This window comes from Typopeltis vanoorti, chromosome 5 (assembly GCF_054136105.1).
Source record: "Typopeltis vanoorti isolate ZY-2024b chromosome 5, IOZ_Tvanoo_1.0, whole genome shotgun sequence".
In the NCBI taxonomy this organism is placed as follows: domain Eukaryota; kingdom Metazoa; phylum Arthropoda; class Arachnida; order Uropygi; family Thelyphonidae; genus Typopeltis; species Typopeltis vanoorti.
The window spans coordinates 165,160,730-165,179,924 of record NC_143553.1 but is presented as its reverse complement, the minus strand read 5'-3'; the positions used below and the strand labels follow the sequence as shown (position 1 = coordinate 165,179,924).

General features: G+C 36.2%; 1 protein-coding gene across 2 annotated transcripts in view; it reads right to left on the bottom strand.

The window, feature by feature from the left end:
- Positions 1 to 12,109, bottom strand: part of LOC150107026 (uncharacterized) — a 65,900-nt gene extending 53,791 nt beyond the window's left edge. The window contains exons 1-2 of one of the 2 annotated variants that reach the window (XM_090392903.1): positions 11,603 to 12,109; positions 2,594 to 2,798 (exon numbers count right to left, since the gene is read on the bottom strand). In XM_090392903.1, coding sequence (XP_090249029.1) covers positions 2,594 to 2,762 — 169 coding nt within the window. In that variant the 5' untranslated portion in view covers positions 2,763 to 2,798; positions 11,603 to 12,109. The remainder of the gene's footprint in view (positions 1 to 2,593; positions 2,799 to 11,602) is intronic. The other variant, XM_090392902.1, reaches the window with a different exon arrangement.
- Positions 12,110 to 19,195: the final 7,086 nt, after the last annotated feature.

Genomic DNA, 19,195 nt, shown 5'->3' with positions numbered 1-19,195 from the left:
AAGTCAATTCTGTAATTTAATTCATCAGAATATATCAACCTCTTACATTTCTATATTTTGTAATATTCAGAATAAGAATGTTAGCATAAAAGATCTGGAGAATAATGTGGCAGATGTAATGAGAGAGAGAGGGAGCTTATATGGAGTCTTTTAGGATATAAGCTTGAGAGATTGGAGAAACATTTGGTAAGTGGTACTACTGAAAAGAAGAGGAAGTGAGGAAAGAGAAAGGAATATTTGACAAAGTGAGACAAGGAGGGTAATGAGAAAATTCTGTCATTTTTATGATGATTCTATAATAAAGCAAATGACAAGAGCAGGATGAAATTGCATTTCCAGAGTGTGAATAATGAAGTGAGTAAGGCTATCAGGATGCAAAGAGCTAAAGTGAAAACGCTGATCATTTGGCAGGTAAGAATAGTTTGAAAGGTGATGTGATATGAGGGAAAACAAAATGTCTGGTTGTGGATCCCAGGGGGTTACTTAATTTTTTTATGTATACTAATGTCAAAAGCAGCTGGTACAAGGTTTCTGGCAATGGTTAGTTCTATTTGACCAAAGTTCATTAGCGAATCATGGCGGAGAGAAAAATGATATAATTATAGGAACAGAATGTAAAGGGTACAGTATGAGGGTTGTAAATAAAGTAGTGGCAACATGTGCACAAAATGTAAAATTGTTTATTTATCAAGTCTATACAATTACATCCCTTCAATGTAATCTCCTGCCATGTTCTACACCTGTTTCCAAATTTGTGGGAGAAGCAGGAGAGTGTTGAGTATTGACATGTGATGTAGTGCTCGAAGAACCTCTTGCACATAATGAAAGCACAGACCTCTGAGGGATTCTTTCATTTTGAGGAACAAGTCAAAGTTGCAAGGATATCTGGTGAATACAAAAGATGTTCCAAGACTTTCCATTGCCATCTGTCCAACATCTCTATCACCAATTGCATCACACATTATCACACATGGCATCATGCACTGTCATGCAACAAACACGATGGAGAACCTGTGAAAAAGTGTGATCACTTTCTTCTTAAAGCTGGACACAAATGGTGCTCTACAAATTATCGATAGTACTGTGCATTAACAGTTTGCCCTCAGGACACAGCATGATGAAGAATGACAACTTGAATGTCACAAGCAACTATCAACATGATTTTAACTTAGCTGGGTTTCTGGCAAAGTTTTTTTCAGATAATCCTGAATGGTGCCATTCATTAGATGGTCTCTTCAGTTTAGGCTCATAAGCCCTTGCCCAAGTTTCATCAATGGCTACAATAATTCAGGAATGCATCCCTTTCATTTTCGTATCACTGCAAATGGAGCTCAGCAACCACGTACCTGTACCATTTTTATATCTCAGTCAAATGATGTGGAATCCCATTGAATGTTATATCAACCACAAAAAACGTGTATATAGAATATGACTAAAATAAAAAGAATACCTAAAGAAATTTACAGATATCCAAACCAACTAAAAATTCCAACACAGCCTGTATGTTGAACAATGGTAGCACTATTCACTTGATGAACCAAGCCCAGCATTTGATATATTATTTGAATGGTTCAATTATTTGATCTTTCCCTAGTTTTATAGATCCTTATAATAGGCAAGTTAGCATACATATCTACCTCACTTATGTTTTTTTTAATATCATATCCACATAGAAAACAGCCTGGTTATAGAACCTACAGCACATAAGTACTGTGGAGTAGAGGTCAGAAAGAGAACACTGGGGAACACGTGGAAAACCCACAAAATGGAGACTGACAGAATGAAACAGTGGTTGTAGTTGGACAGTGAAAGGATGCTGAACACTGTGGTTGTATTTTGAGGCTTAGAGGAAGGTGGAATAGGGTGGTATAGGGGAAAGAGAGAGAAGTTATAATTAGACAAACTGACTCCTTACGGAATCAACAAATATTTTTGATATTTATGCATACATATTTGTTTTGCAACACATTCAGTGATTTGTTATTGTTATCAAAATAGAATGGCACTATACTTTTTCACATTATACAGTTCTTCTATAAAGGCTTACAAAGGATTTTGAAAAAACTGACTACAGTTAAAAATCTGAAAGTTGATCCAAATTCTGAATGAAGTTTAAAGGTCTTAGCCATTATCAGAAATGGCTCATCATGTTACTGGTAAATTCACTGGGAAAAAAAAAAAAAAATCTTTAGTTCAGAATCAACTATGTAGAGAATTTTATTTGAAGACGCTCTAAACAGTAAATCCTGTAGCATTTTTACTTTTCATGTCAAAGCTTATGAAAAATCAGGGATCAATTTATGACAGCTCCATTAACAATATTTTTGCAGGTAACCAAATCATAAAGCAAGAATCTATGCTTCATCAGAACAGTTTATGTGCTACCCATCCCTCATGTTACAGTACTCATCTTCATGATAATTTACTCATCCCATCAGGTATATGCATTTTTAACGATAAGCACCTTTAAATAGCACTTGATCATTTGAAAACATCTAGGAACTGAAAGATTAAAGACCAAGTTATAGAATCAATCTTCAAGATATTTCATCACAATTATGAAAATGAGTAAAACATAATTATATTATCATACCTATTTCTAAGTTTCCACTCTCAACAGACAAGCAAAGTGCCGGTTTCTGCTGACCACCCATCTGGAATCGGACATCGGGATCAATCCCAGAGCATAACAATGATTTAACACTTTCAACGTCATTATTTTTGATAGCCACCAAAAGCTTACTCTCACGATCCCACTTCATTTGGAACAATAACTAATGTTCATCTGAAATATTTTCCTGTTTAAAAGGGAAAAAAAAAAATTAATAAGCAATTCTCAAATAGTATTTAATTTACTAATTTCATGCAGTGCAGAAAATTGACTTTTCATTACCCACATTGCTGTACTAATGTTCATATTTCTATTTACATTCATTCATGAACTTGGATGTAAAAATAAAATTATTTTATCCTGAAATGTGGTCTGCACACCTTTCGAAATGTTGATAACAAAATGCATTCAGTAAATGTAATATAAGCCTGCTGCATTCAACTTCTCGACAATATTGCATATGTCAAGAAGATATTTCATCTTGTTTCACCCCCCCCCTTTCAAACCTGTTACTTTTGGAGTAATTTTCTAGGTATTGTTAGTAAGCTCTTTGCATTTACTCATACAATATGTCTAACACACATCACCTTTTCCTCCTATCTGCCAAGATATATAATATATCAAGATGGCAATTTATTACATTCTTTCAATATATTCTCATAGTTAACATTCCATAATTATTGTAAATTTAGTTTAATCCTTTATCCAAGTGTGAGCAAACAAAGTTTGCACCTGAAAATATCTTCAGGACTGAGGAAAGGTACTGCAACACCAGGCAACTCGTAGCAAAGGTGGACCAAGCTAACATCACTCCTATCTCAGTATCTCAGATAATCTAAAACACATCTCCTTGCAGATATGTATAGTGTTATGCATTAAGAGAAGGGCCACTACCCAGACCGGTTTCGACCTTTATTGAGGTCTTGTCAATGGGAGCCAGGCCCTGAGGTGGCAGAAGCAATGGAGAGGTCACCTTTACCTATAGGAGTTGCCAAAAGGTGTGCCACCTTATTATTAAATTACTCTGGATTTAGAGAAAGATTTTGAAAGTTTATTTTGCATTTGGTTAGACTATAATAAATTTAGTTTAATCCTTTATCCAAGTGTGAGCAAACAAAGTTTGCGTGCAAAATAAACTTTCAACATCTTTCTCTAAATCCAGAGTAATTTAATAATAAGGTGGCACATCTTTCGGCAACAAATCTGAAAACACACCCCCAACTCAACATCACCAGAGTTAAAGATCAGTACTATCAACATAAGAAGCCTGAATGGCAAAGAAATGGAACTAGCTGAGGAATTAGATAAGTACCAGATCGACATAATAGGTGTGACTGAAACAAAAAAGACCAAAACTGGTGAGATCTTTCTCAGCAATAAATACAAAATGTTATATTCAGGAAATGACAATCAAGGAAAAGGAGGAGTAGCCATAGTATTCAACACAAAATACGAGGCTAATCTTCTTGAATGGCAGTCAGTCTCAAGTAGAGTAATGTGGGCAAACATCAGAATGTGAAACTGGACAATGAGACTTATTTGTGCCTATGGTCCCACAGAAGATTCTACTAAGGTAGAAGTAGAGAGGTTTTTTTGAGGCTTTAGAAAAAGCAACTGACACAGTGAAAAATTGAAAAGTTGGTACTTGTTGGGGATCTAAATAGCAGAGTAGGAAATGATTGTGAGACATACAAAAATATTTTGGGAAAATTTGGAGAAAAGAGCAAAGTTAATAATAATGGCAAATATCTGTTGGATTTCTGCTCAGGACATGGGCTGGTTATTACTAACACCATGTTCCAACATAAAAATGTGCACAAATTCACATGGAGAGAAGAGGCAAGGAATAAGAAAAGTCTCATTGACTATGTTATTGTTGATAGTGATGCTTTCTCCCTGGTGCAGGACACCAGAGTGTACAGAGGATTTGAAATTGGAAGTGATCACTATTTAGTATTGAGCAGGATAAAATTGAATTTCATATTGAAAATAATAACATGTAAGAAAGTTTTAAAGCGAATAAAATTTGAGCAGCTCTCAGATGTGAAATGTAGACTAAAATACACAAAGATTATTGAAGAAAAAATGAAAGAGTTTGAGAACAGGAATCACACCTTGGAGATTCAGTGGCAAACCTTGAAGAAAGCCCTGATTGATTCAATCAGGGAGGCATGTGGTGAAGTTGTCTGTAAGGATAAAAAAATCAGAACTCCATGGTGGACACAGGAAGTTAAACAGGCAGTGAAGGAAAAGAAGAATGCATATCAAAAGTTCCTGGCAAATAAGTCAGCTTGTGCTCTTAGAGAATACAGAGACAAATGCAAGAATGCTAAACACTGTAAAAATAGCTAAAAAAGTCATGGGAGGACTTTGGCAAGAATATAGAAAATAAATATCAAGAAGGTGGCAAAATATTCTGGAGGTTGTTGAAGAAGCTTAGGAATGGAGGAAAGAGTGCTGTAATAGGAGTTAGAGATGAAAAAGTGGACATGAAAACAGAAGAAAAAGATATCCTTGAAGTATGGAGTAATTACTTTGAAAAACTGCTAAATGAAACAAGCAGTGATCACAGCACATTGGTAAAAAACACTGACCAATCATGCAGTCAGGAATACATATCATACTTGAAGTAGAAAAAGCCATCAAAGGCTTAAAATGTGGAAAGGCAGCAGGAGTAGATGATATTCGACCAGAAATGCTGAAGTATGATCTTCAGCATTTCTGTAAAAGTCTTACAGTGGCTGCACTGCATTGTTCAGAAATGCCTGGACAGAGGAACGAATTCCCGATGAGTGGAGTAGAGCTCTCATAGTACCCATATATAAAACGGGAAATAAAACTGAACGTGAGAATTACAGAGGTATTTCCCTACTACAAGATCTATGCACGTATACTTGAGAAATGATTGAGAAGAATTGTGGAAGAAAAGCTGGGTGAAGAACAAGCTGGAGTCAGGTCAAATAGAGGCTGTCAGGATCAGATCTTCACTTTACGACAAATAGTGGAGAAATCATGGGAATATAACAAAGATCTCTATTTGAATTTTGTAGATCTGGAAAAGGCATATGACAAGGTGCCAAGAGAGACGTTATTCAATACACTACAGTTATATGGTGTCAATGGGGCATTATATCAAGAAATACTTAGTCTTTATTTGAGTTGTAAGTCAGCAGTTAGAATTGAAGGAAGTACAGGAAGATGGTTTAATGTTAAATCTCGTGTGAGACAAGGATGTACATTATCTCCTCTGTTATTCATTATCTATATCGATCACATTATGAAGGAAAGTGGTATTAAGCATGATATCAAAATTGGAGATGTTAATGTCATCTCTTTGCTTTATGCGGATGATGTTATACTTCTAAATAAATCCGCTACAAGTCTGCAAGATTTTCTGACTAAATTGAATAACTGTTGTAATAGATATGGTATGAAGGTCAGCAATAAAAAGACAAAGACAATGAAAATAGGCAGAATCATTGAAAATGTCAGCTGTGTTGTGAATGGAGAACCTGTGGAACAAGTAAAACATTTCAGCTACTTAGGCACGATTTTTAGTGAAGATGGCAAATTAAATACAGAAATAGACAACAGAATCAACAAAGCTGGTATGGTAGGAAGTCAATTGAATAAATTGATATGGAATAAGAGAGAAATTAGTCAGAACACTAAATTAGCTGTATACAAGACAGTGTTCAAACCAGTTTTAACTTATGGATCTGAGAGCTGGGTCAGAAGTAAAACACTTGACCAAAGACTAGAGACTGCAGATATGAGAGTCCTGAGAAAGATCAGAGGCGTGAACAGATGGCATTGATGGCAATATCATATTAAAAACGAGGATATTAGGAAAGAACTTGACATTGTCAGCATCCAGGAATACATTAGTAGAGCTAATCTCAGGTGGTATGGTTACTTAAATAGAATGGGAGAGGAAAGATTAGCAAAACAAGTGTTCTTTGCCAGGTTGGCAGAAAAATGACCCAGAGGTAGACCAAGATATAGGTGGATTGATACAGTACAAAGTGCCTTACACGATAGAAATATAAGATCTGATAATGTTGGAGTCTTGACAAGTAACAGACTGATTTGGAGGAAAATTGTAGATAGGAAGTTAGTAATGATGTAATTTTTTACATGTGGTACTATCATTCCTGTACACCCCTTGAGGGTACATGGCAGGAATTTGATGATGACCTTTTGGCAACTCCTATAGGTAAAGGTGAACTCTCCATTGCTTCTGCCTTGGTATCTCCACCACTGGGCCTGGCTCCCACTAACTTTGTACATTATGCAAAACACATCTGCAAGGAGATGTGTTTTGCATTATGGGAGATACTGAGATAGGAGTGATGTTAGCTTGGTCCACCTTTGCTACGAGTTGCACTACCTTTCTTCAGCCCTGAATTTATTTTCAGGCACAAACTTTGTTTGCTCACACTTGGATAAAGGATTAAACGAAATTTACCATAATTATTGGTTAATCACCTTGAAGTTTTTCCAAAATTTTCTCTTCTTCTACCTTAAACCTTGACAACTATACACCCAATGATCTAGATGTAGTCTGGATCAAGTGTTATAAAATGGAATAACTATTTTCTCTGCTTGTTCATGTACTTCTCATTATTACAGTAATCCTGTTAAGTTCAGGACCTTTGCAATGTGTGTCTCAGATCAACACCTTGTCTACGTTCATAAAAATTCAAAGACGAAAACAAACTTACGTGAAATAAATTTATTAGCTGTAAAGTGTTGCCTAAGTATCATAGGTTCAATAACAACAATGGAACACAAAATAAAATTACAATAAATCTTATAGATAGGCTTACCACCTTCTAACCTAAGTCCATCAGAATTTAAAGCACTTCATTCTCTAAAAAAGAATGACAATCTTATTATTATTCTGGCAGACAAAGCAAAGTAGTAGTTATATAAGATAAGAAACTGTGGAAAGGATACAAAGACGGATGACAAAGATGGTTTCAGGACTGTACAAGGATAGTTATGAGGATCGGCTGAGAGAATGTGGACTGCAGAGTTTGGTGGATAGAAGAAGGAGAGGTGATATGATTGAGACTTTTAAACTGTTGAGAGGTGGTTACAGGGTTGACACTGGGGAGTTCTTTCGCTTGGTTGATCAGCAGGAAGGAGTGATGACAAGAGGCCATCCCTGGAAGTTACGAAAGGAAACTGTGAGCAAGAGGGTAAGGAGTGGTTTCTTTGTGTGGAGGGTGGTTGAGCCGTGGAATGCATTGCCTGATGGAGTGGTGGGAGCGAGAACGGTCAGTGAGTTTAAAGAGTGGTATGATAAACTTTGTGTTTCTCAGGGGGGGGGACCTCCCCTCGATGAGTCTTGACAGACTTTATGTCTTAGGAAGGACCTCCCTCGATGAGTCTTTTGACTCCTTGGAGGCCTGAATAATAATAATAAGAAGAAGAAGAAGAAACAATATTTTAGAAAGATTTCCTTAATGCTACATGTCTTCACTACTTATCACTTATCATCCGCTCTCATCTGATCTGACTTCTAGCCAAATTAATAATGTCAAGAAATTAATTGATAATATCTCCAGTTGGGATGAAGAATTCAAGAAAAAACTAAAAAAATTTTTCATGATCATCCATCTAAATTATATGGTCTTCCCAAGATTTAAAAACCAGGTATTCCATTAAAAAATACTAGTGGTGGTGGTTGTCAGTAGATGACATTGGCATAGATGATGGTAGTGGCAGTTCTGTATGGTTGGTAATTGTGGTGGAGGCAGAGAGTTGTAGAAGTCCTCCCTTGATGAGTCTTTGAACTCATTGGAGGTGTCACATAATAATAATAATTAAAATCAGTAGCAGATTATATCAGCTTTCCCACATAAAGTTTCTAAACACTTGTCTCTGTTATCTTCATTTACTGGATAACTACTTCTCACGTCAAGAACTCCATAGATTTTAAAATAAGTTTGTAATCTACATTTAGAACCTTCGGTTATTATGTTTAGGCTTGATATAGTATCTCTTTTCACAAACATTCCTTTTGCAGAAACTATTAATTTACTTAAACAAGATTTCCCACTTGATATTATCAAACTTTTTGACTTTGTAATTCATTCTGGTTATTTCAGTGTACAAGAAAATTATACTAACAAGTGTTATAAAATGGAATAACTATTTTCTCTGCTTGTTCATGTACTTCTCATTATTATAGTAATCCTCTTAAGTTCAGGACATCTGCAATGTGTCTCTGAGATCAACACTTCCAGGGATAACCTCTTGTTCTCTCCCTATCTTTACCCATTCTATGCAAAACATCCTAGACATTAATCTGGTAATAACCTCTTAAGAACTTATATGTTTCGATCATATACCCTCTCCTTCTTCTATCCAATTTCTGCAAATTATATTTTATCAATCTGTCTTCATACTCAACATTCCAGAAATCACCTTAGTCAATTGTCTCTGGACCTTTTACAATAATCTTCATCTTTTTGAAAACCAGGTGATCAGATCTGTGCATATGTGGCCTGATCAAAACCTTATACAAGGGACATTAACATCCTTAGTTCTACAAGTCAGCGTCCTCTGCATCATTCTCATTATCCACTGCGCTGTCATCACAATTTTAACATGTTCCCAAAATTTTAGGTACTTGTCCACAATCACTCCCAGATCTCTCATCTCCTCTACCTCTTCCAAGATATTTCCACCAATTGTGTACTCTATACCCCATCTCTACTTCCCAAATTTCAAAACGTTACACTTGGCAGCATTGAATTGACATCCCCACTCATTACCTATTCAGCCAGTATATCCAAGTCCACTTGTAAAGCCACAGCATCCACTCTACTCCTTATAGCTCTTCCCAACTTCGCATCACCTGCAAACAGCTGCATATAAATATTCAGATCTCTCCCAATATCATTTATATACAAATTAAACAACAATGGACTCAAATCAGACCCTTGAGATATACTAATAGTAAGTTTCCTTTTCTGGGATATCGCTCCTTCATTGACAACCCCTGATACCTATCAGACAGTCAATCTCCAATCTGGCGAACTAATCTACTGTTCAGTCCCATCCATTCTAATTTAATTACTAGCTGGTCACATGTGGCAATTTATCAAAGGCCTTTGCAAAATCAAAACATGCCACAGTGTATGCAACACCCTATCCAATGCATTTGTCACTTTTATAAAAAGTAAGTGGATTATTAAAACACAATCTTCCTTTAACAAATCCATGCTGGCCACCAAAGAATATTTTTCTGTTGTCAACACAATTCTGAATATTGGTCTACCCTCTTTCCACTGTTTTGGAACTTGGACCAGTGCAAGACTCATGTTAAAAAGATATGTAAAAGCTGTTGTTGACTCTCCAGAACATTCCCTCAAAACCCACAATGAAATAGCATCAAGTTTATTAAATTCCTCATATACTCCTGCTCACTTACTAACAGTTTCTCCTCCTCCTCGTTTATCAAATTCTCATTCAAGTTCTGAAAGATGTCACAAGAATGAAATACTTTTATAAATTGCTCATTAAATACCTCAACTATATCCTCCGCAACGGTAATCATTCCTCTATTTTCATCAGTCAATGCCATCCTTCCATAATCATCCTTTCTTCTACTGGCCGCATATCGAAATTAAAACGACTATTCAAAAAAAAGTATATTATAAAAAGCACTTTTTTTTCCAAAATAAAATTTCAAATACTTATTTAAAAGAGAAATTATTTATTTTTTCACACATTCCACACGTTGTTTTCGCCTGATATCTGGAATACACAACTGCACTTGATGGATTAGATTATTATCATCTGTCTCTTTTATGGAAGGTCACATGGAACATATTTTCGTCTTGAAGCATAAACTAACAGCAAAAAATGTAATTTATTTTCATGGTGGAGTTTTTAATCATATCTGCTGACTCTCAGCCTATCTTACTCTACAGGCCAATGATAAAGTTTGTTGAACTCACAAAATATATATTATTATTATTCCTGACACCTCTCTAATTCTGGAATACGGTAGTGTGTATCGAACTTTTTCTAGATTACTATTAAAAAGTTTTATATCACACATGAAAATAGTAATATTTTAAATTTATTTTCATCTCAAATACATGTTTACTAAACATCAAAGCGAAGTCTTTATTCACACCTGTTTGCATACAGCTTTGAATAAACAAACCGCCAGTTGAAAGACACCGGTATCACTGTCAGATAAAACAGATCGTTCAGATAAAACATCAAACACCAGATTATGAAACTTATGAGATAACTTTATTTTTATTATTTAGCTTTTGTGTAGCAACTGAAAGGTAATTTGTAATGCTCAAGGCAAAATACATACCTTGAATATAGCAAAGCGAAGAGGTGGATTGGTAGTCCTTGACCCGAGGAAAGAAGAAAAAAATGCAGGATTAGAAAGAATGAAATTAGTTTCCGTATTTCTTAACAATGAGTTATGAATAAGCATTTCGGGAAAAAAATGCAACTAGCAAAAATACGGAGGCTACATTTCGAGCCTTTCTAACTGCATCTTTACCTAATTTTGCATATCTCATAGTTGATGTGCCAGGTCAAAGCAGTAAATAACGTCCAGTGAAAATTGCACAATGACATTACCAACGTGATGAGTTTTCGATTTTAATGCAGACATTTAACAAATAACCCTCCACCCCATGTGTTTTCTGAGTACAGTACGCTAATAAAATATACACTAATTAATAGTAATAATAATAATAAATATAATATAATCAATCCGATTATATCCTTTCCTGGGATATAATCGGATATAAAAGTTGAAAATTTGCTGTATATTTTATTATGCACATAAAATTTGGGAAGGGCTAATAAAGATCTACGAAAGTCTAATAAACAATGGAACGAAACAATGCACGAATACGAAAAAAAAAAAAAAAAAATCTAGTATCAATAATAATAATAATTGCTAATTCTCATAAAACAAACACCAACAAAGTAACTCATACTCACACGATATTATATATGAATTTACGAACATTCTCTTAGAATATCAATACACATTAATTATCTTCCAATGTCACTACTACCGATAACGAGATTTTAATTCACTACAACGGGCTCACACACTAAGACACCGTCGGAACCTCAACTGAACGAAACCTTGAACGAAAAACAGCTTATAGCGGTGACCTTGACTATTGCATAACAGACTTCGATGTACCGGACGAAAGTGAAACGATGTTATCAAGAAAGAATCTCTGTACTCCTTTCAGTATTTCGTATTACAGAAGGAAATAATACATTAGGATTGCACAATATTCGTAATAAACAGAGGAAACATAATACGTTGTTTTTAATGACGCAGACTGTGCAAACAAAAAAGGAATGACAGCCACAAGTTTAATTTTATTACGCCACTGCTACCTGACTGTTTAGTAAAATTGAAAGCGAAAATTAATAATATACCATTTAGAGGTGATTATCACACTCGCTAAATTTCTAAAAACGCAACAGTTATGATCGGATTGATTATATCGACTTGGACTAAACAGACTATATACTGAAAGTGAGCAAATCCACCATTCCTGTACTACGTTTACAGCAAAATAAAAGATCATCAAACATAATTAGTTATCTTGGAATGCAAGTACGAAGAAAGTAACTAAAGCAAATTATATGTTACAGAAAATTTTTACGGTTGGTTAGAATCTAAATTACATGACTAAAAATTATTTTTTTAATGCTTTACCCAAGCGTAAGAAACCGAAGATAGCACGCAGAGCCGGATTTAAGGTTGTTATGGCCCTTAAGCTATAATTTTTAAGATTTCCCACACTTCCTCCTCTACTGAGCTAATTTTAGGTACTCTATACTGAGGCAAAAGTCTCTAAATTGTAACTTCTCTAGTTATGCATACATCCAGCCTTGGCATGTAAAGTATCTTCAAAACACTATTTGTGACGTTGGAAGTTTATTTGGTACTTGGTTAGACTATAATAAATTTAGTTTAATCCTTTATCCAAGTGCGAGCAAACAAAGTTTGCGCCTGAAAATATCTTCAGGACTGAGGCAAGGTTGGCAACTCGTAGCAAAGGTGGACCAAGCTCTCATCACTCCTAGTCTCAGTATCTCCCACCATGTAAGGCACATCTCCTTGCGGACGTGGATAAAGGATCAAACTAAATTTATTATAGTCTAACCAAGTTCAAAATAAAATTCCAACATCTTTCTCTAAATCCAGAGTAATTAAATACAATAAGGTGGTACACCGGTTGCAACTCATATAGATAAATATGACCTCTCCATTGCTTCTGCCTTAGTATCAGGACTTAGTATCACCACTTCTGGATCTGCCTTCCACTGACAAGACCTCAATAAATCTGGGTGGTGGCCTTTCCCTTAATGCATAGCATTATACATGTCTGCAAGGAGATGTGCTTTGCATGGTGGGAGATACTGAGACAAGGATTGATGAGAGCTTGATCTACCTTTGCTACAAGTTGCCAACAGATGCACCACCTTGCCTCAGTCCTAAAGATATTTTCAAGTGCAAACTTTGTTTGCTCGCACTTGGATAAAGTGTTAAAATAAATTTATTATACTATTTGTGATGTAATCTTGTATCGATACTTTGAGTGCAAACTTTTGTTTGCTCGATTTTGAATGAAGTATAAAAATAAGAATATAATTCCTTATAAAGCTGAATTTTCTTTCTGCAAAGCGAAAAAACTAGCAACTATCACTAATCCATACTATTTTAATAATATGCTTTTACAGCAAATTGCTGGCCTGTGCAGTTCTATGGAAATGCTGTATGCATCAATAGCGCTAGTCTTCCTGAAGATTATTCTAAGTCGATTCTAGTCACCGACTAGAGGAACTTATAATTCCTCTGGTAGAAGTAAAGCTTTTTCCTCCTGGCAACTCGGTTTTTTAATCCTGCAACTCAAGAAAATCGATTTCAGAATTCACACCATCTCTGACAATAATATATAGTGTTAGGGACTAATATAATTGTCAGTTAGATTGCAGAAATTTTCTACTGTACTCTTTACCCAGATGCCAATGAAAACTGTCTTCGATAAGCTTTCATGATTGTCTTAGGGTCTCTGGAGGTTGGTTGACTACCTTAGTTTCCAAAAAGTAGTTAGGGCTAAATGGCCACATCTGTTTCCAAGGATATAAAAATCTTTAGCGGATTTATCTATTATATTTTATATTGTATACCATAGTGCTACCAGTATATGGAATATATGACTTGCACTTTTTAAAGCCATCCCGAGAATATCCTATCCTAAAAGTATATTCAGTTTTTGCCTCTGGGTTGAGCTCAACTCCAACTCTCATGCAAGCCTCGTCTATCGCCCCCCGAGCTGAAATACAGCACGTGATGGGTTTTCATACAAATGCCCTGCAGCACAGTGCTATCTGGTGGAACCAAGGTAGAGAAGACGCAGTAACCTGGAGTAATAGGTATAAAGTTACAAGACCATCATAGTTTTTTGGAAACCATAGAACCTGTCATCAAATTGATTACAAATTGTTATACTTACTCATTGTCCTGTGCAAAGTATAACATGCTGCTTTGTGCTCTGAAGATGCTCGCTTGATATCCAGCAAAATATAAGCTACTTAATAAACATAATTTCTATAAAATAGTTCTTTTGATGTTATTAATACTGTAAATATAAATTATGAACAACTTCAACACCTAAGCTTGTCTATTGGATACTACTTTAGAAAAATCTAAAAATGAATTGAGCGATTTCGTTTCATTTTAAAATGCTATTCACATTAACAAAGTGAAAACATTTGTAGTAATCGCAATGAAAATGAAAATGAGGCATCGCATATAGTGTAATTATCAAATACAGAAAAAAAACAGAAAATTTACGACAACCAACTCAAACAAAATACAATAGAAAAATAATATACACGTAATTACTTTCGTTGTAATTTCTATAACAAAACGTCTGCAGAAGAGACTGTTATGCGTTGGGAAATAATATATTTTCTTATTCTTTCTCATCCATCAGATGACGGGTTAAGATTCCTATGAATCAATCTTTGCCATCTAGCTCTATGGTCATTTCTCTCATCTCTCTGAAGCTCGATGATCGTTTCTTTCCTTCAAAGACTGTAGACAAGATATTTTTGGTCTGCCTCTTGCTTGTCTTCTTCCAATAAATTCAAGATTATATTTGATAATCTCTGAGAGGAAATTCTCTGGAATAAAAAAAATTTAAAAAACGCTAACTCCACTTACACCCTTACAGGGTGTACGTGAGGTCGTTTTAGCTATCTAGCTTTTGGATACTGAGGGAGCAGTTCAACCACCACTGGTGGCCAATTAGAGTTAGCTGGTCCAAGACTATCATTAACGGTATCTGGCATCTGGAGGAGAGAGGCGGGTTGCAAGTGTCGCCATCTCGCGGTCCCTATCACTATATATTTATTGTCTGATATGGTGTGGGTTCTATAGTTCATTTTCTTGAGTTTATGTTATGATAAACCAGAGTTTCCCCCGGAAACTCTGGTTTATCATAACATAAACTCAAACCTGCTTTGCACCTCAAAACCCGCTTGCACCTCCCAGAGGTCCACTAACTCAGGGACCGGTGGAAGAGAAGAGTGGAAAAAAAGATCCTCTAGTCGGTGACTAGATTTTTTATTTGAACTAGATCTTCCTTCGGGGATCAAGCGCCGTGGGGTGCAAACCTCATTTCCACAGAGCTACACAGGCTACTAGAATATCCAAATAAATAAATAAATATAATTTTTTTTCATTTAACGTTAGTTAAAATATACATTTGATTATTTCGAAACAATAAAGCATTTTTACACTTTAAAATGCATATTAAATACATGGTGCTTATAACATAAACCCAGAAAAATTAAACAAAACATCAGCAACAAGCAAAAGTCGGAAGGATAAGACATTTTCACATTATCACGGAAAAGGTAGTACAGTTTTAAAAGCAGAGGAGGCACCGTACTTCTCATGTCATTCACAACTGCATGCTTTTTTATGGTCCATACACAGCTCTGAGATTATTTGTTAGTGGGTGATGAGTCTCTGTGCTTTTCCAGCATTGTAAGGGACCCCGATAGAATGGAGACAGTTTGGGAGGTGCCAGTGGATTGAACATTCGAGAGACTGTGGATAATTCCAGTCCTCTTGTGCCTCTTTCAGAATATGATTGAGAGTTGTCATATAGGTTTGTTTAATCTGGAGTGTCCTAAAGAAACAAATAATCCTGAAGAAGGCGATTTTGGTCTCAAGGGAGACTAGACCCGCAGTTGAATGGCTTGCAGAGTGCTGGGTAGGTTGAACAGTTAGTTTTACTTCAGAGAAATCGTGTTACTGACTTCTGGATTTAATGGAGGAAGTCTTCAGGCGTTGTTAATACTTTACAGGTGTGCCATATCACACTATAAGCCATCTGTTAATGATTAGCACTCTTCTCTTAAATGAAGAAGTTGCTCGTGTGTTGTCCCATTTATTTAGTACCTGTTTGAACAGTTGAATGAATTGTAAGCTGGGGTATTATCGAAGTAGATACCTAAGCATTTTATCCTTCACTTGATCAGTTATTTGATTAGAGAGACTGTTCTAGTTTTCTAATTGCTTGCTCACAAGCCAGAAGATTTTTAAAGAATTTTTTAATGTTACCGTCCTATAGTATAATGGCAGAGATGTAAGTGGTACTGAGCATTTTTTTTCTAGAGTGAAGAGTAATTTGTGGGGCATCTAACAGGTTTATATGTGTACCATGATCTAAAGGGGGAATCTTTCTCAGACTCTCCTAGGTGTGATTTTATAGCTTGGAGTACAGATTGGTATTTTAGACTTCCTTCAGTGAGGAACTGAAGCTGCTGTTCAAATTGCCTTATGCTGGTGTTCCTCTTTGAAGAATTTGATGACTGTAGATTTGTATGTAAACTTTCCGTTGAGATTTCAGGTCAGGCGACCATATTTTCATGAGTTCTGTTGTATCTCTTGATTATGTAAGGTTGGAGAACAAGGCCTGGAGGTTCTGTACTTATTCTGATCCATTAGGTGCTTTCTGGTTTGGACGCTTTCTAAGGTAATGAGAGTTCTAGATTAGTGATGAAGTAATCTGAGATGTAGGATGGGATATGTTTCTTATCAGAGGAATAGTATCTTTAAAGAGGTGGAATCCATCCAGTCGAGACTGGTGGAGAGACCTATTTGATGCTATAATAGATGATCTTTTAGAATAGCACTTCTTTTCTGCATATTGGTGCCGAAAGGCATCGACAGGTTCATTCACTGTTCACGATTTCCTGCAATGTGTTGATGAAAGAGGTGCGATGCTCAGTGCAGTTTAACCAGGTAGATTTCGGGGTTCAGGATGCAGTTGGAATAGTCGATTTTGGAGTTAAGGGTGCAGCTGACGTGTTCTAAATGGATTTTTGAAACACAGGCATTTGTGAATTCCAGTAGTTTTGCTGCAACAGCATCTTGCAGTGGTATGTAACTATTGAAAATATGGAGGGCGTTGCGATTTGGTTTCAGTGCAGGAGTACAGCACATGGCTATGTACCTCAGAAATCTTCTTGACCTTGTAGGAGGACTGATGATGGGCTTCCCGGTTAACTCCTGTTCTATGGTGCTTCTGAGCAGGTCAGTGGTGGATTTCGTTAGATCAGGATGTTCAGTTTGCTGCCAGTTTGGGTGTTAATTTGATATCTGTTTGCTGTAAAAGAATTAGAATTAGATCAACACCATGTTGCTGTACTTTCTCAAGGACTAGCTTGTTGTGTAAGGTACAGAACACCTTTCATTTAACGACAAAATTCTTAGAGCCATTATGATAAAGTGGATTTGGAAGATCATGAATTGATTTCCTTTAGTACTGTTCCTAGTATTGGGTTTCCAGTGCGTTGATTAGGCAGAAGTCCACAGATTTGCACCTGTGGACGTCTGCTATGTACTTTTTGCATTTTAGATTTGAATATAACTCCTTGAGCTGACATGAGTTCAGATATTCTTGTGGTGTATGTTTGAGAGTTATGGTTAATAAATGAGGGGAGCCTCGCACTTTCTGTATGAAGGACAATAACTGTTTGCTGTTCAGCACGCCTTCATTAGGTGGGAGTTCACCTTCAGCTTCTTCTTCTACGTCGTCGTGTAAAGGAAGTTTCTCCCATTCATTCTCCAAAACCTCATTATCTCCCTTGTTCATAGAGTCTAGTGAGGTTATACACGTATTACAAACTGGAATATCCTCTTGCTCTGGGTCTGCAAGAGATACAACTGAGTTTAATTGTTGAATGTGCAAATTTCCTCCCTGCAATCATTCATGTTTGTTCTCGTTGGGTGGGTTTCTACCCAAAAGCAGTGTGGTGGGTGCATCATGTAAAATGTCATGATTGTTTTATTCTTCAGACAATCGGCCTTCAACAGCGTAATCAATTTTTTTTTTGTGGAGTTTCGTTGTTTCCAGTTTGGAGGTAAGCATTTTGGATGCATTTTATTCCGTACTCGGATTTTTTTTCCATGAGCAACGTTACATTGGGCTGCATATCTGTTTCCAGTGACTGTTCTTAGGGTTTTAGTGTTTCTTGCAGTGTCGCTGGAAGTGAAGGGACAGTTCTTCCTAATATGACCCTCCTTGTGGCAGTGACGTGAAGAATATGTAGAAATTATAAGTGATTTCCCTTTATATCTCTGTTGATGATCATCGTAAAGTTGTTTATTGCATCGTTCCAATAAACAAATTAGGAAACTTCTGATGTGCGCAAATTCAGGCCTAGTGGTAGATGCTGATAGTGTACGTATTTTCCAAATGACAAAGTCGTATTTCGTTAAGAGTCCTCTAAAACCCTGAGGGATTTCAGGGGTAATTTGACATTTGACAACGTTACTTTGGTCGGTGCTAATGTGATGAGACAGCGTCTAGGTGGTAAGGGCCGATATTAATGTTCTTTAGCATCACTGCTTGTGCCCATCAGATGTGAGTGAAAGAAACTAGTACGGTTCTTATTACGTGGATGCATCAGTAACGTTTTTTATTACCGATGCATCCAGGTCATGCATACAATCTTGGTAGCAATGTCAGGTAATCTTCTAAAGAATGCTTTTTTAGTGGCCAAAATGACTATACCATTTTCTCTGGAAATGCCGTTGTTAGTGGAATTGGTTGAAGATGTACTATTTAATTGGCTGTTTGCTGGAACCGTAGTGCGTGAAAGAGCAGTGTTTTCGCTGGTGAATTTTTGCTTTTGCGACAATATTAGCATAAGTATTAAAAATTACCCACCTATTTTCCTTCTGAAAGGTCTTCTGTCTTTCTTGAAAAATGAAAGCAGGGGGACTACACTGGCGTTAGCTGCAGAACATATATTCAAAATTAAAACGGAGACAATACGTGTAAGTGCATATATTACTTCAAATCAGCTAATCAGCTAATATTACTTACCAATGGATATTGGAAAATCAACACCCAGGAGCTAGTGGCATAGGAAGGCTTCAGCATTGGTACAGAGGTAAACAAGCGCTGGTGTCAGAAGAGCTAAAGTGGCATGATATATAACCAATCATCCAAAGTGCCATAATATAATAGAAACTAAGTTACG